This window comes from Phycodurus eques, chromosome 4 (assembly GCF_024500275.1).
Source record: "Phycodurus eques isolate BA_2022a chromosome 4, UOR_Pequ_1.1, whole genome shotgun sequence".
In the NCBI taxonomy this organism is placed as follows: domain Eukaryota; kingdom Metazoa; phylum Chordata; class Actinopteri; order Syngnathiformes; family Syngnathidae; genus Phycodurus; species Phycodurus eques.
The window spans coordinates 5080232-5105575 of NC_084528.1; the positions used below are offsets into that span (position 1 = coordinate 5080232).

Sequence of the window (25344 nt, forward strand, 5' to 3'; positions counted from 1 at the left end):
GACCACAGAACACTTTTCACTCTGCATCAGTCCATCTTAGATGAGCTCGGGCCCAGAGAAGCCGGCGGCGTTTCTGGGTGTTGTTGATAAATGGCTTTTGCTTTGAGTAGTAGAGTTTTAAGTTGCACTTACGGATGTAGCGCCGAACTATATTTTCTGACATTGGTTTTCTGAAGTGTTCCTGAGCCCATGTGGTGATATCCTTTACACATTGATGTCAGTTTTTGATGCAGTGCCGCCTGAGGGATCAAAGGTCACGGGCATTCAATGTTGATTTTCGGCCTTGCCGCTTACATGCAGTGATTTCTCCAGATTCTCTGAACCTTTTGATGATATTATGGACCGTAGATGATGAAATCCCTAAATTCCTTGCAATTGTACGTTGAGGAACATTGTCCTTAAACTGTTCGACTATTTTCTCAGGCACCTCTTCACAAAGAGGTGACCCTCACCCCATCTTTGCTTGTGAATGAAGGGAAGCTCCTTTTATACCCAATCATGGCACCCACCTGTTCCCAATTAGCCTGTTCACCTGGGGATGTTCCAAACAGGTGTGTGATGAGCATTCCTCAACCTTATCAGTCTTTTTTGCCACCTGTCCCAGATTTTTTGGAACGTGTTGCAGCCATCAAATTCTAAGTTAATGATTATTTGCTAAAAACAAAAATGTTTATTAGTTGGACCATTAAATATCTTGTCTTTGTAGTGTATTCAATTAAATATAGGTTGAACATGATTTGAAAATCATTGGATTCTGTTTTTATTTATGTTTAACACAACGTCCCAACTTCATTGGAATTGGGGTTGTAGTAAGTTTTTATCTTAAATCGAAAGTCGTGGGTCAAATAACATAATCCATCCATCCATCCATTTTCTACCGCTTATCCGAGGTCGGGTTGCTGGGGCAGTGGCTTTATCAGGGACGCCCAGACCTCCCTCTCCCCAGCCACTTCATCCATCTCTTCCGGGGGGATCCCGAGGTGTTCCCAGGCCAGCCGAAGGATGTAGTCTCTCCAGCGTTAGTCTCTCCAGCGTGTCCTGGGTCATCCCCGGGGTCTCCTCCCGGTGGGATGTGCCCGGAACACCTCACCAGGGAGGCGTCCGGGAGGCATCCGAATCAGATGCCCCAGCCAACTCATCTGGCTCCTCTCGATGTGAAGGAGCAATGGCTCTACTCTGAGATCCTTCAGGACACCCTGCGGAGGAAACTCATTTCAGCCGCTTGTATCCGGGATCTTGTTCTTTCGGTCACGACCCACAGCTCGTGACCATAGGTGAGGGAAGGAAGGTAGATCGACCGGTAAATTGAGAGCTTCGCCTTTCGGCTTAGCTCCTTCTTTACCACAACGGACCGATACAAAGTCCGGATCACTGCAGGCGCTGCACCGATCCGCCTGTCGATCTCCCGTTCCATTCTTCCCTCACTCGTGAACAAGACCCTGACGATACTTGAACTCCTCCACTTGGGGCAGGATCTCATCCCCGACCTAACATAACACGAAGAGAAAATAACGATTCAGACTCCCCATTTCAACATACCTCTTGGCCAATACATTACAGTCGTCCCAAAAATGAAATAATGAAATCGGTCCACTCCATACAAATACAGATATCAATGCAAAAATAAATCTGACATACAGTGGGTATGGAAAGTATTAGACCCGTATTAGATTAGTAGTAGACCCCCTTAAATCTTTCACTCTTTTTTATATTACAGCCATTTGCTAAAATCATTTAAGTTAATTTTTTTCCACAATGTACCCACAGCACCCTGTATTGACAGAAAAAAAAATGAAACTTTTGCAGATTTATTAAAAAGAAAAACCGAACTATCACACAGCCATAAGTATTCAGACCTCTTTCTCAGTATTTAGTAGAAGCACCCTTTTGAGCAAATACAGCCATGAGTCTTTTTCAGAGTTTTTCACACCTGAATTTGGGGATCTTCTGCCATTCCTCCTTGCAGATCTTCTCCAGTTCTGTAAGGTTGGATGGTGAACGCTGGTGGGCAGCCATTTTCAGGTCTTTCCAGAGATGCTCAATTGGGTTTATGTCAGGGCTCTGGCTGGGCCATTCAAAAATAGTCACAGAGTTGTTCTGAAGCCATTCCTTCGCTATTTTAGCTGTATGCTTAGGTTCATTGTCTTTTTTGAAGGTCAACCTTCGGCCCAGTCTGAGGTTCTGAGCACTCTGTTCCAGGATATCACTGTACTTGGCCGCATTCATCTTTTCTTCGATTGCAACCAGTCTCCCTGTCACTGCAGCTGAAAAACACACCCACAGCATGATGCTGCCACCACCATGCTTCACTGCTGGGACTGTATTGGACAGGTGATGAGCAGTGCCTGCTTTTCTCCACACATACCTCTTAGAATTAAGGCCAACAATTCCTATCTTGGTCTCATCAGACCAGAGAATCTTATTTCTCACCATCTTGGAGTCCTTCAGGTGTTTTTTTAGCAAAGTCCATGCGGGTTTTCATGTGTCTTGCACTGAGGAGAGGTAGAACATGCTCGCCTGCAACCAGCAGAGGCACTGTTGATCCAGTGTCAACTTTGTCACTCTGTGAGCTACTTCCACACAGACCTCCACTATGGCACAACTCCTCCGCAACATTATTCTGCTCAACATCAGTCTCCCATCCCATTACAAACAATATTTGAAATGTAGGCTCCAGCACGCACGCAACCCAAGTGAGGATAAGTGGTATGGAAAATGGATGGATGGATATAACAAGTAATAGATTAATTGAGAATTATTCAGTCGTCAAATTCCCATCCCTTATTGTAAGTTTGAGTACTTTTCTTGGCACCTGATTTGTGTTGCTCAGAATTACAACTACATGTATATGTCTTACTAAATAAGCACAGAAATAATTGTTTTGGGAATTATTTGTTTACAACAGATGATGATAACTTATTAAAGCTATCAATCAGCTTTTTTTGTGACCTGATGATGAGCTGCCCTGAGACTTTGTAATAGGAAGCATAATCATCAGCTATTTAAAGCTCCGACTGCACTGTAATCACAATCAGCCCTCTTCTGTTCACGTCTGCTCTCATTCTCCTCACGGCCGCCTCCTTATAAGAAGCAGTAACAGTGGGCTATGATTTCAGTTTACCACGCAGCGGCCTGCAAGGACAGCTGATAGTTCAGTGTGTGTGTCTGTGTGTGTGTGCGTGTGATCAGTGATGATCTCGAGGGAGAAGAAAACATATTTTGAGTGAGCGCTGTCGGTTCTGCATACAAATTGTTTTCCAGACACAGATTAGCAGCAGAAAAAAAACAAAAAACAAATGGGACTTCAAAAACACCTCAGCCATCTGATGTAAGACATCCATCCATTTTCAACACCGCTTATCCTGGTTAGGGTCGCAGGGCGCTAGATATATACTGTATAGTTGGATCTCAAATTTGAATCTCGTAGAAAAATGTTTTTTATTTCAAATCGTTCAATTAAAAAAGTAAAGCTCATATCATTCAGATTAATTAAACATACTGTAGGAAAAAACTAAAGAAGTTATTTCCTTGTTGTTTCTTATGAAATTTGTTTTGAGGGGCATTCGTTAGCTTAGTAAAATAATCAGATCATGAAATATTTCACTAACCTAATATTTAATTAACTATTTAACTGTGTATAGTGAACTGCGATTAGCTGGCGACCAGTCAAGGGTGTACCCCGCCTCTAGCCCATAGTCAACTGGAATAGGCTCCAGATCCATGTTTGAATAAGATCATTTTGGTTGAGAGTGCTGTAAACAAATTAAATGATTTTAACTTGAAACAAAACTACAATTCCATAACAGTTTGTTATTTTGTACCATGAAATGGGAATCACAGAAGTTTAAAAATGGTTGGGAAAAGTTTCATTTGTGTTGTAAATTGCACATTTAAAACAAATTAGCAAACTAACCACTTCCATCAAAGTGATTTTGAAACATTCCTGACCAACCATTTGTTTGCCTTCACGCAGGCTATTTATAAGATGGTGTCCTCTGTGATGAAGATGCCTGAGGACGAGTCAACGCCTGAGAAGAGGACAGAGAAGATTTTCAGGCAAATGGACACCAACAGAGACGGTAGACTCACTTTATTGGCTGCTTTTTTTTTTTTTTAAAAGACACAAAGTTCCCAGGTGTATGTGATATGCCTTTGTCCAAATACCCCTAAGATCAAGAATTGTATGATACTTCACATAGTCTATTTTTTGTCCTCCATTTTATTTCTTTACACTACCATGATCTATAGGATGTCTGCACTGCAACACTACAGTAGGTAGCAAATAACATTTTAAAAATAATAAATAAATAAATAACTGAATTTATCACTCGAATGTAGCATAAATCCAGCCTTATCGTTGAATTTAGGTGGAATGAGAAGCATTTCTTTTGACGTGCATGCGTGTCAAAACATGTCACGGCCAGGTGCTTTGCTGGCCATCAGCTGTGGTCTCCTTACAAAGATGCCTGCCTTTCAGAGCGATACTTAAATTTAAAGTATTAACAAATTAATTCACACAGGCCTGATATTGATGTAGCTAAAATGCGTGGATCAGACGACAAGATTTTAGCTCCATTTATTGTCCAGATTTCTTATCGCAGCCGGCTTAACAGAACTCCTTTTTCATTGCCAGGTGTTGACAGTTATGTATTTGTTATGATTGTCCTGTGTTTAGTGAATGGAAACAATCAAAAATGTGTCATTTTTAATGTGCATATAAATGGGGAGGAAAAGCTGATGTAGGCATTGAATCATAATTGGGCATTCAGATCTGTCGTGTAACCCAGCCTTAGAAACACGATGCGTAAGGAGCAAATGCAACATGAGGGACACTTAGAGTATTGGGGAACTCACTCACTCCCAAAAGTATTGAAATAATGACAATTTTCTATAGACTGAAAACATTTGGGCGCCACGGTGGCCGACTGGTTAGAGCGTCAGCCTCACAGTTCTGAGGACCCGGGTTCAATCCCCGTCCCCGCCTGTGTGCAGTTTGCATGTTCTCCCCGTACCTGCGTGGGTTTTCTCCCACATCCCAAAAACATGCATTAATTGGAGACTCTAAATTGCCCATAGGTGTGAATGTGAGTGCGGACGGTTGTTTGTTTGTATGTGCCCTGCAATTGGCTGGCAACCAGTTCAGGTTGTACCCCGCCTCCTGCCCGATGATGGCTGGGATAGGCTCCAGCACGCCCGCGACCCTAGTGAGGAGAAGCGGCTCAGAAAATGGATGGATGGATGAAAACATTTGGGTTTAACATCAAAAGATGAATATGAGACCAGAGATCAGCTTTTATTTCCAAGTACTGTATTTCCTACTGGATCTGATACATTACTTAGAAGCAGGGACGTACTGGGCCCAAAATTCAGCCCAGGAATTTGAGACGGAGAGGCCCCGGTGCGCATGGTCGAAGACCACATTTTTTTTGTTCCTCCTGCTGTGTAGCGAAGTCCCGAATACTAACAAATGAGTGATGACCCTGATTTTAGGTCTCATCATTTTTGCGGTATACACTGTACTACGCATAATACAATTGCCTACCCAGTGGGGCAGCCTTACACATGGCATCTCTACCTTTAAAGTTGTCTAGATGTAAATAACTGGAAATAAAAGCTGAAATGTTGATCTTTTCCCTCATATTCATTTTTGTTTTTGTTTTTATTTCAAGCTCAAATGTTTATGTCTACATCAAAAATGAAGACATTTTCCTCACTGTTCCAATAATTCTGGAGGGGGGGGTGTAAGAGGGGAGGAACAAATTACATGTAATGACATTACATAATTTAATTACAAAATTGTTGTAAATTGTAATCCGTTATATTACTGGGAGAAAATGTGTAATTAAATTACAGTTACTTTAGGAAATTTCCATGATTTGAAAAATCACAAAAAAAAAAAAAGCTCTGATTTTCTTTCATATCACTTCCTCATTCTAAAGCCAACACTTTAGATTGGCTCTCTCTGATCATGTGCCACTCTGGTGTTGTCTCAAACACAAATCCAAATAACCATCTCATAATGCTTAGGTAATTTAACACATAAAAGAACATAGATTTTTGAACAGTTTCATCTTTATAATTTGGGATTATGAAACTTTCCCTCATCTGGGTTTTCTAAATTGTGCTTGTCCTTTGGTCAACATGGTATGGTATGGTGGTTTTCCACATGCTTTACACATTTAATGCAACAAACACAGTTTTTTATTATTTATTTACATTTAACCGTGTTTTGTTATCAATTTATTATTTGTGTAAAGAACAAATAGTAGTACTAACAAAGTTAATTCCCCGAAAATTGAAATTGAAATCGAAACATCTGAGGGGCCTGTTGATGCAGTCATTCAAAATTAAGAAAAGTAAACAAAACAAATCAAATGTCCATCCATTTTCTGAGCCGCTTCTCCTCACTCGGGTCGCGGGCGTGCTGGAGCCTATCCCAGCGATCATCGGGCAGGAGGCGGGGTCCACCCTGAACTGGTTGCCAGCCAATCGCAGGGCACATACAAACAAAGAACCATTCACACCTACGGGCAATTTAGAGTCTCCAATAAATGCATGTTTTGGGGATGTGGGAGGAAACCGGAGTGCCCGGAGAAAACCCACGCAGGCACGGGGAGAACATGCAAACTCCACACAGGCGGGACCGGGGATTGAACCCGGGTCCTCAGAACTGTGAGGCTGACGCTCTAACCAGTCGACCAGATTTTTCAATGTAAAATATGTTCCTTGGCTTCATAAAGGTTGGAAATCCCTGCTCTAGTCAGATCGTGTATTCTAATCAGTCAGGTCAAACCAACATTACAACATGACAGAAATAAGGGGTGTTAACTTACTGTAATTAAATTACTTTATTTTCATTTAATTACTTCACCCACACCGAATTTTTAGAGCATGATTCGACAGAACAGCGACATGTTTACGTACAACCGTTAGTGCTAGAACTAGCTTACTAGGCTACATAACGTTTTTGCTGCCTGCTTGTGAGCTGTATCGTATTAAAGGTATGTGAACATACCTCAAGCAAGCCTTAAACGAACGTCCTCTCCTGTCCTGAGCACCGGTGACCACCAACACACGTTTTTCCCCATTTTGTCCTTATAATACAGTCGGCGCGATCCACTCTTGTTGTCGTCGCCAAGGTAACGAGGGTATCCCGTCACATTTGAGTTGACAAGATAAAGCCCAATGATCATAAAAAAACGGGATGCAGTGGTATCGGAATACAAGATTTTATTGCAATAGTCTGACAGTGCAATCACGAAAGAGCAAATTTGTCTTGTAGTCTGATCCGGGCGTTACGTGTTGTCTGTCCCACACCGCCGACAAGTTTGTTGTTTTATTTTGTTTTTAATAACTTTATTGGCCGGCAGATATTTACAGTACTGTGTCAAAAGACACATGACAAGGCTAAAAATAAACTAGCTTTTGGAATCAAATATACTGTGCACGATGGCGACGCGGAGCAAATTTCTTTCGCGGTGATCGGATCGCCGACTTATGACATTGAAGCCGATCAGCATAAAATGCTAATTATCGTCCAATTCCGATCAGTCCGATAAAATCGGTGTAAATTCTCCTGTAAACTGTTGCAACACTACTGTTTTTTAGGAAAGCTGTCCCTGGAGGAGTTCATCAAGGGGGCGAAGAGTGACCCCTCCATCGTACGCCTGTTGCAATGTGACCCCAGCAGTGCTGGACAGTTTTAAAGATGAGGCATCGACTTGACTTGTAAGGGTCAACATTAATACTGTAACACTGTGGAACAATTAGGGGAAAAAAAATTCTGTTGAGTTAGACTTTTATGGTGATTAAAACTAAAACTGGCACGTTGATTCCAAAATTGCCGTCTTTTATTTTTCTAGCACGTCTAGTTTTTTCTCCACAGCTTACCCTCCAGATAAGCAAAATTCCACTGATTAGCTGTAGTAAGAATTGCCAGCTGATTACGATAGGACTCATCGACAGCTACGTGGCAATTTGTTTGTGCTGTCACAATTGAGATGAGAGGTGTGTGCAGCTCCCAATAGGTCAGTACTATCAAGATGTGCAAACAGAAAGCTAGCATAGTAGGAATTGAAAGGATTTTTGCTGGCTTTTCTCTTAACCTTGTAACCATGGGTATACTGTTGTAAGTTCTATTTCCTTTTATGCTGTTTTTTTAGTTGTGTTTTTTCAAAGCTTGTAACTATTCCATCTTAGTGTTTTATTTACATAGGTATATATTTCCTTGTTCCACTTTTTTCAAAAACTTGACATGATAGAGACAAATTGAGATCAGTTTTGGATTCCGCACCCAAAAATTAGATAAAAACAGCTGTCAGACCTAACTCAACAAAAATTGTATTCCGCAGTGTAATCAACAAATGACACCAGCCTTTCAAATAGATTTCAGTAGATAGTGAAGTGCATTTGTGACCTTTTGTGTCTCCTGCTGGAAACTTTTTTTCTTTTAAGAAATAAAAAAAGGCACTTTAATCTTAACAAATTTCTCTGGAAGCACTGTCTAAGGATGTCCTAACTTTCAATTGTTGCATCTAATTAAAAAGGTTTCCACTGTCAATTCTGAGCAGGTCCTTTTGTCTCTTTTAGTACTTCTCTGGGTGATCCATAATGCCCTTCACCCTCCACGATGGAGAAGACTGACTGATGATGAAGAATGTCAAGCACATGACAGTGAAGACAACAGGCCTTCAGTATACACTGAAGATGTCAAAGATGTGCACAACTCCTGACCCACTAGCAGTTTTTCTAAATCCAGGCAAACTCCAACTGCCAGACCTTCTATCGGTTTTGAAAGCCCAGCTATTGCCATCAACAGGCTCATCGAGAAGTTTCCACTAGGTTGTATGTTCACTGGTGTTTCTGTATCAGTGTCCTTGCTTGGCTCTTTGTGCACTGTGTAGAAGGCCATAATGTGCATAGACATTAATGAGAACCGGGATGACGTTCTCATAAAAATTACCTAATGTAAGCAAGAGAATTTAATCTGCGGAGCAGATTTGACAAGTATTATGTTTGTTTTCTTCTTTGCTACATTTGTGTGAGAATGTATATTAATGTATATTGCAAATTCCCCAAATTTGTGTTTTATTTTCATTTACAGCACTTGCAAGGTCTCACAAAGGTAAGGATGGTTTGAATGTTAGTGAGTATCTCTTGAGGATTGGCGCAGAATTTCTGCCCTTTTTTCAATAGTTTTTTTTTTTTAATTAGGTTTTTGAATTCTTTGTTGGGATGGAACACAAAAAAAAAGCAATTTGTAAAGCAGATCCAGCCCATGATGATTTTACTATTACCTTTGTATTCATGCTTCAGCGGGATTTCCAGCATAAAAAAAAATAAAAAAATAAAAAAAAAGCTTTGTATGTGAAGATGAAAGAGAACACTTAAATTTAGATGTTTTCAAATGCCGCATGTCAGTTGGGATCAGTGCGACTCCTAACATATGCAGTGGGTACGGAAATTATTCTCAAGGAACCATCTCAAGGATGATCAGAAGAAATGGACACCACCCGAGTTAAATATATGAGTGTCACAGCAAAGGCTCTGAATACTTATGGCTGTGTGATATTTCAGTTTTATGAATAAATCTGCAAAGATTTCAACAATTCCGTTTTTTTTCTGTCAATGTGGGGTGCTGTGTGTACATGAGGAAAAAAATGAACTGAAATGATTTTAGCAAATGGCTGCAATATAACAGAGTGAAAAATTTAAGGGGGTCTGAATATTTTCCGTACCCACTGTATGCACGGGGCTTATGCTTGTATGTGTTTATGGCTGTTGCGTTAAGCAGCTCTGTGCTTGCTTCTGTTCCCAAGCACTGTAGTGCCAGGATCAGTTCTACCAGTAGTCAGTATTATTGAGACCAATGCTGGATTTCTTTTTTAAAAAGTTGGACAAATGTGACCCCGAGTGGCACCTCGCCCACTTCACGGCGTAGGAGCCATTGCAGATAAGCTTGGCTTTGGGTCTTATATTGAAGAACTGCTGTTTTATTTTATACCATGCAAAGAAAAACAGAATCACTCCATAAACTACTGCAATGACACCCCGAATGGGTTGCTTTTACTGTACTTCTGGGATTTTTTTTTTTTTTTTTCTCAATACCACGTCAGGTATTAACTCTGTAAAATGCGGGGGGGGGGGAAGCATCTTGTGGTCAAGTGCCAAATAAGCAGTATTGTATAAATGTACACTGTACATTTGTGATTTGTTCGATGGAATGTTTGTAGCTGTTGCATTTTTGTAAGGTTTGTATGGTATCCTGTTTTAAATGGCTACACTTTGAGAAATACAAGATTCAGATTTTGGTCAGCCTTAAAAGTAAATAATTAAATTTACAATTTAATGGACTATCTTGTGTCTTGGGTTATTGTGGTTTTGTTTACACACCGATCTCAGTATCCTTCTCGCTGTTTCCCAAAGTTTGAGTCAAGGCACGCATTTTAGATTAGAAAGAGCTCACGGCACACTACGAAACAAAAATGTCACGAAAGGTATAAATACTGAAATAATCATGATCTCGTCTCAGTTTACTCACAAATAGTGTGAAATCTGGGCCAGTTTACATATGCTGAACAAAAATATAAATGCAACACTTTAGGTTTTGCTCCAATTTTCCGTGAGCTGGACTCCAAGATGTAGAAATGTTTTCTACATGCACAAAAGGCCATTTCTCTCAAATACTGTCCACAAATCTGTCTAAATCTGTGTTAGTGAGCATTTCTCCTTTGTTGAGATAAACCATCCCACCTCGCAAGTGTGGCATATCCAGATGCTGATTAGACAGCAGGATTATTGCACAGGTGTGCCATCGGCTGGCCACAATAAAAGGCCACTCTGAATTGTGCAGTTTTATCACACAGCACAATACCACAGACAGATGTCGCAAGTTCTGATGGAGCGTGCAATTGGCATCCTGACTGCAAGAATGTCCACCAGAGCTGTTGCCCGTGAATTGAATGTTCATTTCTCTACCATAAGCCGTCACCAAAGGCATTGCAGACAATTTGGCAGTACTTCCTACCGGCCTCACAACCGCGGACCGCGTGTAACCACACCAGGCATTGGGTCCCCGCGGCCCCCACCGAGTGGACAGTCGTCGGGGCGCCTCTGTGGGGCCGGCAGACCACCCTGGGTGGTTTACATAGTCAATCCCACCACACTTCAGTTGTACAGCCGGGTCCATGACCCTTGTCCTGCATGCTTCTTCTCCTGTCCTTGTCCTGTTCTAGCTTGTCCTGTCCTTCGCTCACAGGGTGTCGCACTACAGCCCCATGCAACAACGGTCATACCTGGCAGACCCAAACATATTGTAAGGGTCTGCTGGGAAACGTCTGGCAGAGTGCTCTGTCAGAAGTGTCACCTCCGACAGAACTTCACCGACGTCCTGAGGGACATTGAGTCCAAGTGGACAATGTTCCGTGCCTCCGTTTTGAGGCAAATGAACGGAGCTGTGGCCCTAAGGTGGTTGCTGCCTGTCATGGCGGCAATCCCCAAACCCATTGGTGGACACCAAGATTAAGGGATGCCGTCAAACTGAAGAAGGAGTCCTATTGGGCCTTTTTGGACTAGCCCGGGAGTCGCCAATCCGCGACTCTCGAGCCGCATGCGGCTCTTTAGCGCCGCCCTAGTGGCTCCCTGGAGCTTTTTAAAAAATGTATGAAAATGGAAAAAAAGAGGCGGCACGGTGGTCGACTGGTTAGAGCGTCAGCCTCACAGTTCTGAGGACCCGGGTTCAATCCCCGGCCCCGCCTGTGTGGAGTTTGCATGTTCTCCCCGTGCCTGCGTGGGTTTTCTCCGGGCACCCCGGTTTCCTCCCACATCCCAAAAACATGCATGAATTGGAGACTCTAAGTTGCCCGTAGGTGTGACTGCGAATGGTTGTTTGTTTGTATGTGCCCTACGATTGGCTGGCAACCAGTTCAGGGTGTACCCCGCCTCCTGCCCGGTGACAGCTGGGATAGGCTCCAGCACGCCCGCAACCCTCGTGAGGAGAAGCGGTTCAGAAAATGGATGGATGGATGGAAAAAAGATGGGGGAGAAAAATATATTTTTTGTTTTAATGTGGTTTCTGTAGGAGGACAAACATGACACAAACATTCTTAACGTTTTCCAATGCTGTAAAAATGTGTGGAATAATATTAAATTTCAATATTTCTGTCTGCGTCATAGCCATAGCCCGCGCGCTTCTTGGAGCTCGGCAGGTGGCTGTCGCAAACAAACCGGCGGGTGTGTGATGGGCCATGGATCGCAAAGGGGCAAAGAGAAAGATAGGTGAGGAGAACAGAGGATTCAACAGTTCTTGGACCGAATCATTTGCTTTCATTGCCAACGCGGAAGGTTTGCCTACATGTTTGCTTTGTAATGAGAAGTTGTCAAATAACAAAAAGAGTCATGTGGAAAGACATTTCCAGGGAACGCATGCTTGCGCTCCTCGTTGAACACATTCCCAGGAGTAAATCAAGCTGACCTCGAAATGGAAATGGCCGATATAACTGACAAAAGATTTATGGGTGTCCAAATTCAAAAGTCTGACAGCCGAGCTTGAAAATGTCACTCGCCGGAAAGGCCAGCTTGCCCAAAGCCACGAATGGAGCGCAATTGAAAGCCTCGCGACATCCGAGAAACTTGTGTTTGGAACATGGAATGCGCTTCCTGAAATTACAGGAGGCATGTTCCATTTTGGTTTTTTGAATCCTCAAAATCAAAATGACATAAAAAGAATCGGTTTTCTTTGTTATCTTTCTCTAATTTCATCAATGCAACGAAACATAACATCAATAATGGAAATTGAACTTAAAACACCATCATGCGGCAGAGTCGTCACGTGGTGCGTCATTCTCTCCAGGATGCGTTGCAGGAAACAATAAACATTTAATCATGAATGCTAATTATGCCATTTGGACAGTAAGCTAATATAGACACTTACAGCATGTGTCGCCTTCATTATAAGACTTTTTTAATTTTGTTGTTTTTTGGTCAAATATTGCCGACCCCTGGTCTAGCCTATAGGCTAGCATACTGCCATAATTTGTCATTGAGCCTAGCCTATCATGAGTGGTTCTTTTGGTGACTCATGCTGTTTGACGTCCAATCTGAGGCTAAGGAACAAGGTTTATTTCACGGTTATCCAACTCAGGCCTGGTACACATAAAAAAAAAGTTCTCTTCCACCACCTAAGTCCTCCAACGCAGAAATCACACGTGGTCTAACAAAACCAAAGAAAAAAACACTTCCGGGTATGTGGCTGTTAGCCGAGTGTTTCCGAAGGTTGCCTGAAGCGGGGCCGTTGTTAAATGACAAGGAGGTCTAAAAAAAAAAAAAAAGTAATTGCTTTGGAAGACAAAAATACTTCTGGCCGTCTGGAAACTCAATTTTATACAAACAAAAACCGACATTGGGTCATACATTTTGGGTTTATTTATGGTCGTTACCTTGTTTCTGAGTCAGCGCACTTCTCGATTGGCAACATTCCGTTCCACGTCACAATTCACGGCGTCATGACTCAGCTTTTGGCATTCACTGGGGGGGGGGGGGGGGGCCTTCAGACCCTTCGACTTTAGTTTCATCTGTCCAGAGAATATTTTGCCAGTATTGCTGTGGAACACCCAAGTGCGCTTGAGCACACTTCAAACGTGCAGCAATGTTTTGCACTGCAGTTTTCCCCATTACACAGCGTTATCAGCATTATGTGTGAACTCGTGTAGCATAAATGAGCTTCCCACACCTCCCCTGCGCAAAATTGACACCTCCACTAAACCAGACCATTATGTGTGTGTGTTGTTGTTGTGTGTTGTGCAAACCCGTGTTAAATGTCTTTTTGTTTGCCCATTATGTCACAAACAAATAAAACACTGAATTCAATTTGTGGTCCAAAAAAAATAAAAATAAAACAGCTGATCTCATCTACCAACACAGTGCATATTCCTTAATAATGGTTGTTGCCGGGCAACAGCAAAGCCATGTCAGAATTTAACCAAAACTAATAATTTGCTCAAAAAATATCTGGTTTGCGTGTACACCCGTTACAGGGTAATTGGGCATCCAGGCCGGTTGCCATGACATCTTTTCGAGAAAGAAAAAAAAAAAAAAAAAAAAAAAGTCAGCCAGTTACAATTCCCTCTGAAAATGCATGAGAATACAGCGAAATGCTGCCAAGGAAAGAAATGAATGAAGGAGTGGTACCGTGGAAAATGCATCACCAGATGCTAAGCAAGTATGCCCTCTAGAGGGGCTGTGAACAGCACAGGGAATCAAATTAGGATATTACTGGATATTAAGATTCCTTGCTTCTCTGAGCGTCATCTTACATACAAAAAATGGATGCAGGTAGTGATCCCCCCCCCCCCCCCCCCAAAAAAAAAAATAGATAGATAAATATATAAATAGGTCAGTCATTTATTCAGACCTGTAAAAATGTGACCAATAACCTGTATAATTCGCTTACCTGGATCGATCAACTTTTAACGGTTAATTTATAATTACTATTGCGGAAATAGTTGGAACAGCTTCCTTTGACACTTTTAAAACATATTTATTTACTTTTCAAACCCCTATTAATTATGTGCAATTTGATGAATTAAATTTAAACACAAAAAAAACATTTATTAATACGAAAGAATGTACAAAAATATGTACAATGCCACAGTATATAGGAAAAACAATGTAGACTATAGGATCAAAACGTAGGATCTGTTGTAAAATTAAGCCAAACAAATGTATTCTTAATACACCCAATTCACAAAATTAATAAAGATATGGCTTCCAAAACAGTAAATGGTAAACTGTGATTATTGCATTGAACACCAAGTACCAAATAAACAAAGAAATGTGGGCCCACACTCACTCACAAGGTACTAGTACCGCAGTCCAACGCACGTAGCAGGCCTGCACAAATTTTATGGATTAAGTACTCACAGGAGTGGTGGGTAAGTAGGAAGCAAGAGAATGGAGGAAAGAGTACCAAATAAGAGAGGAAAATAAAAGATCAATCAAAGCGGCGGACATGTGCTTCACTCAGCAGCATGAACGGAGAATGCGAGAAGGCGCGAAGAATCAGCCTTCGGTCCAAACCAATAGCAGGAAAACGGGCTCTCCAGACGTCCAGCAGAGTGCTTTCCTGACTGCTCACAATTTACCACCGTGTCCAAACCATCGAAGTCTTCTCTCTCTGTCTCCAAAACATCGAACCTCGGCTATCCCTCTGATGAGCACATTTCTAATTTTATCCAACCTGGTCACTCCGAGAGCGAACCTCAACATCTTCATTTCCGCCACCTCCAGCTCTGCTTCATGTGGTCTCTTCAGTGCCGCTGCCTCTAATCCGTACATCATGGCTGGCCTCACCACTGTTTTATAAACGTTCCCCTTCATCCTAGCAGAGACTCTTCTGTCACATAACACACCTGACACCTTCCCCTCCACCCGTTCCAACCTGCTCGGACCCGTTTCTTCACTTCCTGACCACACTCACCATTGCTCTGGACGGTTGACCCCAATTATTTAAAGTCCTCCACCCTTGCTATCTCTTCTCCCTCTAGCCTCATTCTTCCCCCACCACCCCTCCCTCTCATTCATGCACATATATTCTGTCTTACTTCGGCTAATCTTCCTTCCTCTGCTTTCCAGTGCATGACTCCATCTTTCTAACTGTTCCTCCACCTGCTCCCTGCTTTCACTGCAGATCACAATCTCATCTGCAAACATCCTGGTCCACGGGGATTTCAGTCTAACCTCATCTGTCAGCCTATTTTTTTTTGGTACCGAAACCGGGATCGAACCAGGATTACGCACATACTTTAATCCTTATTATTAAACTTGGATTCGGTTCCAATTATAAAGGCCTCCTGTCAAACGTTTTTAACTATCTTTGATCAAAACATGATTCACTTTGTTGATCAAAATGTCGATGATGTGTGGCGCACTGTGGATTGTTACTGGTGCTTGTAACATGACATGGGCAACCGCAAAGACCGCTGGTGTCAAAATTACGCACTTACCAGAGTCAAGTAAATGAGAATTCACTTGATGAGTAGCAGTGAAATGAACGGCAACATTCTATATACGTGACTCATGATGCAATTAATTGTAATGTCAATGTAAATCTGTCGCCCCTGGAGTTACAGTCCCAACGGGATACAGTATTAATGAAAGTTTCTCCATTGAAGAATATGGAGTCAAGTTAGAAAACTTTAGAAAAGGAGAAAACAATGATCTTTTTTTCCTCACTCAGCTACATTTTGTTGAAAAGTACTATAAACCTACAGAGCCGTACTGACAGCACTGACGTGTTGCCATATGAATGTAATCTTCAAAGGGGCTTCAGACTCAAGAATGCTGGCCTGTGCCAAATACATTATTATTATTATTATCCATCCATCCATCCATATTCTGTACCGCTTCTCCGACACCCAACAGGAATTGACCTATTACCTTTTCAAGGTACAGTTGTGGCCTCTTTCCCATATAGACAGACAAGTCGAAGCCCTTTTGAATGATTAACTCCTTAAACAGCCTCTCCCAGAAAGTATCTCTCATGTCCTCCCAGATGCACTCCGACAGCCTTCCTGTGAGGATTCCGTCTGAGCCCACAGCCTCTAACCAACCCCTCCTCCCATACAAAGAGCCTCACGTCCCTCCTCCTGAACCCTATTCGGGGGACCTAGGTTAATGTGGCCAATTTCTTTTAAATTGCGCCCTTGTTTTCCATCTACAACCGTTGACTTATCCCTCTGAGAAATCCAAAGTAGCATTCATTACCAACCTCCTACACAGAAGAGGTGCGAAATGGGAAACCGCGCTCTGGAATAATTCATCCCCGGTCCTTGCTTCTTTCGATTCCTTTTCTGCCGAACTTAAAAAGGTCTTTGACCATCCCGTCAGAGGCAGGGAAACCACTCATCGCCTCCTTGCTCTTACTCAGGGGTCTTGTTCAGTGGCTTCATATTCCATTGAATTTAGAATTTTAGCGGGTGAGAGCAGGTGGGATGACGCGGCGTTAAGGGGCGTTTTTATAAAAGGACTTTCAGAACAGCTCAAAGACGAGCTCGCAGTCAGGGACGAACCCACCTCAATTGAACAATTAATTTCGTTATCAATTACATTAGACAATCGACTACGGGAGAGAGCAAGAGAGAGAAAGGGAGCGCACTATGCGCGCACAGCGCCGCCAACTATTCCGCCGCATCTTCAACTCCCGGCCGCTTCCGCATCATCCCCAACTGCTTTAGAAGAACCAATGCAACTCGGCAAGACCAAATTAGACCCCCAGGAACGTCAGGTCAGTGTTTCGAAACCCAGCTCTGACACTGTCAGGAAAAATATGAATTCCATCTCTCCTCCATACACTTCCTAGGATACGTCATTGCCAACGGACAGTTACAACCCGACCCAGCAAAGATCCAAGCTGTCTCCAAACTGGCCCATCCCCTCCACCTGCTTGGACTCTGGTACCAGTCCTCTGCGTCAATGTTTCCTAGGTTTCGCCAATGCATGTGACTAGTTTCTCCATGCAGGAAGCGTCTTGAAGCTGTCATTGCAAACAAAGGCTTTTTTACAAAGTATTAAATAAATACCAGTTTGCGTGTTCAATACTTTTTCCCTGTGTCATTTCATATTATTACACATAACTTCCTTTCTGAGTTTATTTGTTCTACTTTCGTTGTATGTATGGATTACCTGGGTTGTTCCCAACAGCTGGTGAAATGTTCATGTCAATAGCACCTTTGGAAATATATTTAGTGAGAAAAATAGTGATGTGTTAACTAATTATATCAGCCGCTATGTGTGTTTGTGTGTGCGTGCGCATGTATATATATATAGTTTTTTAACTCGTGACAAGCAGACATTTACACCTCCATTTATGGTTGTTATGTGTGCCAACATACACTGTTAGCTGATAAGAAAAAGCCTTGAGCTCATCTTGTGACTTTGGCATTGTAATTGCAGAGGTCAGTCTGCTTTGCAGATGTATAACTGGGCCAACAGGTTTGTGAACAACTGTAATTTTCTGTTTCACCCGAGAGGCAAATGCCACTTGCTCACACCTCTTTTCCACAGAAAATATACCATAACAGAGTTTTTCAACATTACCTATTTGCTGCTTGTCATCCCATCTCTTTCCCTTCCTTTCCCTCAGTGACCCAACAATATATACATTACATGTTTATACACTGCCCCATATCATAGCATGTGAGCAACATACCAGATGCTGAGCATAGCATGTATTAATCAGGTGCATGAATATGTACATTTCACTTGCTTATCAACTGGCAAATACAAATGATGTGTGTGGTCGATGGACTGAATTATAACTGGTTTAACTGGTTAGGCATCTCATTCCCTGAGTTGAACTCTTTTGTCTTGATCTGAAATTACTTTCCTTTCTCATGGGACCACACCTTGACAAGAAAACTAGAATGAGTGGGGGGTTCAGTGACACAAAGAACTTAGACCATAGATGCTACATTTAAATTTGCCTTGGGTGTGGGGGGCACATACTAACTTCATATTTCCCTTAGAAGTCAAACACAAAGCTGAAATGCGTCCCCCCCCCGCCCGCATTTTACCTTCGATATCAAGATTTCAGTTCAATAACCACCATTTTGTTCTTCCTTGGCATCCTAAAAAGGGTCTGTGGGAGCTAGAGCCGAGCCCAGAAAAAAAAGACAAAAGAAAAGGGAGTTTGTGTACAAGCAGTTATTACAAGTTTGCATTACAGCCATTTTATGCAGAATACATTGATGTTCAGTGTGCCAAAGTAAATGTACATTGTACATAATTAATTTTAAATCAAAGCAGAATTCATAATACAGTACTTCTATTATTAAAAATTCTTCAAGAAAATTCTGAGGCAAAATTTAAAAAAAATCCTACATACATTACAATTGTAGTAGTAATAATAATAATATAAAAGGCTTACTCTGTAGAATATATATTGACAAATGGGAATACCAATGTTCCTTTAAAAAAACACTGCAGAGAATGAGTCACTTTTTATTATCATTATTGATACTTGTAGATTCCCAAAATGATGAACAAATCAATTTCTAAATCTTTCCATGAGTAATATTTGTTATGATGTCCTCTATCAAACCACAAAGATGTCATCACAATTAAAAAATGTTCTTGCTCTCTCTTGCTTTGTGTGACCTGTGGGGAAGATCAGCGTTGACCATTCTGTCGAATACAGAAATTATTTGAAAATAAAGTAATAGTTTGAAATTTTCTTTTATTTACGTGTAGTAACACTAAGTGTAGTTAGCATAGTTTAGTATAGTTAGTATTGTTTACAACTAAAATAGAGGTGTCCAAACTCAGTTCTGCGGGCCTTTGGCGGCTCGCCATCCATGTTTTAAGCAAAGCAAAGTGATTTAATTTATATAGCGAATTTCATACACAAGGTAACTCAATGTGCGTCACATGATTAAAAGCATTTAAATACAAGGGAAAAAAAGACAGCTTATAAACATTTAAAACAAAGAGGAAAAAAGATAAAGGTACAATTAAAACAGCCTACAGTGCAAGAAATATCATTTAAAAGTGGAAATGCTCTAAAAAGCATGAAAAAAAAGAAGAGGTTTTAACCTGTACTTAAAAACATGCACACTTGGGGCTGAAGTCACTTCTGTTGGCAACTTATTCCATTTGTGTGCAGCATAATAGCTAAATGCTGCTTCAGCATGTTTGCCTTAGACTCTGTGCTCCACTATTAGACCCGAGTCTGTCGATCTCAGAGCCCTACTTGGTTTATATTCCATGAGCATTTCTTTCATGTATTCAGGACCTAAATCATTTAGTGATTTATAGACCAGTAGCAGAACTTTAAAATATATTCTAAGTTGACTAGAAGCCATTGTAAAGACTTTAGAATTGGAGTAATATGTTCTGACCTCTTTGTTCTGGTCAGAACCCAAGCTGCAGCTTTTTATGCTCTTTTTGGGGAGTCCAGTCAGAAAACCATTACAATAGTCAAGTCTACTTGAGATAAAAGCATGGATGAGCTTCTCCTGGTCTGATTCACACATGCAAGCCTTCACTCTGAATATGTTCCTCAGATGGTAGAAGGATGTAATTGATTTGATATGACTGTTGAAAGTCATGTCGGAATCTATCAGAACACCAAGGTTTCGGACTTTGTCTTTGGTTTTTAAAGAGAGTAACTCCAGGTATTTACTAACAAAAATCTTCTTTTTTTTGTTGCCAAAAACAATTGTCTCAGTTTTGTTGTGGTTTAATTGAAGAAAATTTTGGCTCATCCAGTTATTTATCTTTTAGACAGTGACACAACACCTCAATTAAACTGTAGTCATCTGGAGACACTGCTAGATATAACTGTGTGTGTCATCTGCATAGCTATGATAGTCAAAATTAAAGTTCTGAAGAATTTGACCCAAGGGTAGCATACACAGGCTGAACAGGAGGGGTCCAAGAACTGACCCTTGAGGGACCCCAAAGGTCATTGCCATTCGATGAGATTGAACACTTCCAATGGTTACAAAATAACCCCTTTCCCCCAGGTAGGACCTGCAGCATTTAAGGACTGTTCCAGTTAGTCCTAACCACGTTTCCAACCTGTTCAGCAGTATTTTACGATCTACCATATGAAAAGCCGCACTAGTATTCAACCTTATAACATTTAGCACTTTGATAAGAGCAGTACTGTGATGAGTTCGGAAACCTGATTGAAATTTGCCAAAAAGTTCATCTAAGTTCAAGAATCTTGGCATGGTGTGCACTGGATTCCTCGGTAATCTGCTGGTTTTGTGTCCTCACTTGTAGATGTTGTCCCATATCGTTGGGCTTTGCTCCCAGTAAATTCCAGGGAGAACTGCAGGATGATCCATTCCCGTTTCCACAGTCCACATCCGTCCTCTTTGTTGAGCTAAGTGGCTGTCTGTTAGCACAATTCTGCTCATCATTTTGAGACATTGGTGGAGTGGTTTCATTCCCCGACTGTCCATTTACATCCACACACACTTCAAGACGGTTGTTTTTGTTTACAGGATTGTCACCCTCTCCAGCAGTCTGTGAGAGTCCTCAGTGGAAAAGGGAGGGATCTTGATTGCTGGTCTTTTTGCTCAAAGCAGGCTTGGGCTAATTAGCAGGCCACGCTCACATAATGGTGAGAGGGTATCAGAAAATATTGGAATATAGCAGCAATTGACTATCTACAAAAAAAGTAGTCCCACAGGTTTAGATATATCCAGGAGTCGCTACTTCAAATTTTGTTTCGAAGAAAAACAAGCTTATCAGCAAGAGAAAACTTAAACAGAAGCGAAGCAAGCAGAGCGAGCAAAAAAAGCATCTGCACTGTTTGAGAGCCCATGAAACTGTAAAAATGTTGGAGTGTTGAAAAAATTGGTGTGGTTTGCGACACCCACATCCCCCACCCCACCCCATCAGTGCAAGGCCCCTGACAACTGCTATGAATACTGCTTCTAATACTGTAATAATACATTGGTTTTATATAGAGCGATTTTAGAGACATGCAAACACACAAAGACACTATTTACAACTCAAATAATAATAACAACACTCTTCAAAATGCCCAGTTAATATAGATAATTCAGTTTCAGAAGCCCCTCCTTGAGCCGTCACCTTATTGTGGTGGAAGGTTTTGTGTCTCAAGGATCCGAGGAGCTAAGTTGTCTGGGGCTTCACGTGCCTGGTAGGGTCACCCATGGCAAACAGGTCCTTGGTGAGGGACCAGACAAAGCACGGCTCCAAAAAACCCTATGATAAATACAATAAATGGATATAGGTTTCCCTCAGTCAGGCCTGGAGGTGGGGCTCGAAGGCGAGCGCCTGGTGGCCGGGTCTGCAGCCATGGGGCCTGGCCGTGCACAGCCCGAAAGGGTAACGTGGGTCCCCCTTTCCATGGGCTCACCACCTGTGGGAGGGGCCATACGGGTCGGGTGGAGTGTGAGGTGGGCGGTGACTGAAGGCAGGGACCTTGGCGATCCGATCCCCGGCTACAGAAGCACGCTCTCGGGACGTGGAATGTCAGCTCTCTGGCAGGGAAGGAGCCAAAGTTGGTGTGTGAGGTTGAGAAGTTCTGACTACATATAGTCGGGCTCGCTTCCACACACGGCTTGGACTCTGGTACCAGTCCTCTTGAGAGGGGTTGGACTCTCTTCCACTCTAGATTTGCCTATGGTGAGAGGTATACTTATTTCCCCCCGGCTCGGCGCCTGTACATTGGGGTTCACCCTGGTGGACGAGAGGGTATCCTCCCTCCGCCTTTGGGTGGGTGTTACTGTTGTTTATGCCTATGCACCAAACAGCAGTTCAGAGTACCCACCCTTTTTGGAGTCTTGGAGGGGTTGATGGAGAGTGCTCCCGCTGGCGACTCACTGCTTCTGCTGGAGGACTTCAATGCTCATGTGGGCAATGACAGTGAGACTTAGAAGGCCGTGATAGGGAGGAATGCCCCCCCCCCCTTCCCGATCAGAACCCGAGTTGTGTTCTGTTATTGGACTTCTGTGCTGACCACGGATTGTCCATAATGAACACCATGTTCAAGCATAAGGGTGTCCACATGTGCACTTGAAACCAGGACACCCGAGGTCGCAGTTCGATGATCGATTTTGTGGTTATGTCATCGGATTTGCGGGCACATGCCTTGGACACTTGGGTGAAGAGAGGGGCGGAGCTGTCAACCGATCACCAGCTGGTGTTGAGTTGGCTCCGATGGTGGGGGAAGATGCCGGTCCGACCTGGCAGGCCCAAACATATTGTGAGGGTCTGCTGGGAACATCTGTCAGAATCCGCTGCCTGAAGGACTATGTTCCACGCCTCCTTTGCAGAGGCGGCCGACCGGAGCTTTGGCCGTAAGGTAATCGGTGCCTGTCGTGACAGTAATCCCAAAACCCGTTGGTGGACACCAGTGGTGAGGGAGGCCGTCAAGCTGAAGAAGGAGTCCTCTGTGGCCTTTTTGGCCTGTGGGACTCCTGAGGCAGTTGAATGGTACCGGCAGGCCAAACGGAATGCAGCTTTGGTGGTCGCTGAGGCAAAAACTCGGACATGGGAGGAGTTCGGGAAGGCCATGGAGAACGATTTCAGGACGGCTTCAAGCTAATTCTGGTCCACCATTCGGTGTCTCAGGAGGGGGAAGCAGTGCATCATCGACACTGTGTATAGTGAGGATAAGGCACTGCTGACCTCAACTCGGGACGTTGTGAGCTGGTGGGGAGAATACGAAGACCTCCTCAATTCCACCAACACATCATTTCACAAGGAAGCAGAGTCTGGGGTGGGCTCTCCTATCTCTGGGGTTGAGATCACCGAGGTGGTTAAAAAGCTCCTCGGTGGCAAGGCCCAGGGGGTGGATGAGATTCGCCCGGAGTTCCTAAAGGCTTTGGATGTTACGGGTGTGTCCTGGTTGACACGCCTCTGTAACATCGTGTGGACATCGGGGACAGTGCCTCTGGCAGACTGGGGTGGTGGTCCCCCTTTTTAAGAAGGGGGACCGGAGGGTGCGTGGGAGTTTGCCCAACCAGTCTACGAGTGTCTTGTGGACTTGAAGAAGGCGTTTGACCGTGTCCCTCAGGCAGTCCTGTGGGGGGTGCCAACTGGTGGAGGGCTGCAGTGATGGTTGACTTTCTAGAACTTTCGCCCATCTCCCGACTGCATCTCTGGAGCTCAGCCACAGTGATCTTTGGGTTCTTCTTTACCTCTCTCACCAAGGCTCTTCTCCCCCGATTGCTCAATTTGGCCAGACAGCCAGCTCTAGGAAGGGTTCTGGTCATCACAAACGTCTTCCATTTTAGGATTATGTAGGCCACTGTGCTCTTAGTAACCTTAAGTGCAGCAGAATTTTTTTGTAACCTTGGCCAGATCTGTGCCTTGCCACAATTCTGTCTACGAGCTCTTCTGGGAGTTCCTTTGACCTCATGATTTTCATTTGCTCTGACATGCACTGAGGTGTAAGGTCTTATATAAACAGCTGTGTGGCTTTCCTAATCATGTCCAGTCAGTATAATCAAACACAGCTGGACTCCAATGAAGGTGTAAAACCATCTCAAGGATGATCAGAAGAAATGGACAGCACCCGAGATAAATATGTGTCACAGCAAAGGGTCTGAATACTTATGGCTGTGTGACATTTCAGTTTTTCTTTTTTAATAAATCTGTAAAAAATTCAAGAATTCCGTTTTTTGTGTCAATATGTGTTGCTGTGTGTACATTAATGAGGGAAAAAATGAACTTAAACGATTTTAGCAAATGGCTGCAATATAACAAAGAGTGAACGATTTAAGGAGGTCTGAATTCTTTCCGTACCCACTGTAGACACGGACAACCATTTGCACTCACATTCACACTGTCACTGAGTGTGAACTGAACCCACGCTGCCCGCACATAATTCTGGTGAGTGTACCACTACACCAAAAGTGACGAGTTTCATTATATATAAAACTATTTATATACAACCCCAATTCCAATGAAGTTGGGATGTCCATCCATCCATCCATTTTCTGAGCCGCTTATCCTCACTAGGGTCGCGGGCGTGCTGGAGCCTATCCCAGCTGTCATCGGGCAGGAGGCGGGGTACGCCCTGAACTGGTTGCCAGCCAATCGCAGGGCACATAGAAACAAACAACCATTCGCACTCACAGTCATGCCTACGGGCAATTTAGAGTCTCCATGTCATGAACGGAACAGAGGCTAGGACCCAAAAATGCAAGACTCCAAAACAAATGGACAGTTTCCAAAAAGAGAGGTTTAATAGACGGGCATAGGTCGGTACACGGGCAGGCAATCCAAGAAGGGCAACAGTATCCAAGAACATGAGGCAAAGAGGCAAGGTCAATAATCGGAACAGGGTCAAAGTCTTACTGTGAGTCTGTGACAAGGAATGCTGGAACGTGACGACAAGGTACAACGAACTGGCAACGAGTGGGAATGAGACACAAGGTTAAATACAATCTGTAATTAGGTATGAACGAGGCACAGGTGGTGAAGATGCTCACAGGAGCAGGTGTGTGAGCAACGAGAGAGAGGAAGACAAAACCTGGAACACACACGCACACACACACACACACACACACATGACAGTACCCCCCCCTTAACGGCCGGCCCCAGACGGCCCTGGGGCCCCTGGATGCGCAACGTGGAAGTCCCGAATGAGCGAATCATCCATGATAAACGCAGACGGTACCCATGAACGTTCCTCAGGCCCATAGCCCTCCCAGTCCACCAGATATTGAAACCCCCTCCCCCTCCGACGAGACGACAACAGCCGCTTCACAGCGAAGACAGGGCCCCCATCCACAAACCGGGGGGGAGGAGGGGGCCTGGAAGGCGGGACCAGAGGGGAGTCCCGGGCTGGTTTGAGTAGGCTGA

The 25344-nt window shown here is 43.2% G+C and overlaps 1 protein-coding gene across 3 annotated transcripts in view; it reads left to right on the forward strand.

Annotated features, from left to right (window-relative positions):
- The window catches only part of LOC133401143 (neurocalcin-delta A), a 65178-nt gene extending 54831 nt beyond the window's left edge, over positions 1–10347 (forward strand). For 2 of the 3 annotated variants that reach the window (XM_061673710.1, XM_061673711.1), the window contains exons 3-4: positions 3974–4079; positions 8590–10347. In XM_061673710.1, the coding sequence (XP_061529694.1) occupies positions 3974–4079; positions 8590–8732 (249 nt within the window). In that variant the 3' untranslated portion in view covers positions 8733–10347. Of the gene's footprint in view, positions 1–3973; positions 4080–7608; positions 7729–8589 lie in introns of all 3 variants that reach the window. The other variant, XM_061673712.1, reaches the window with a different exon arrangement.
- The last annotated feature ends 14997 nt before the right edge of the window (positions 10348–25344 follow it).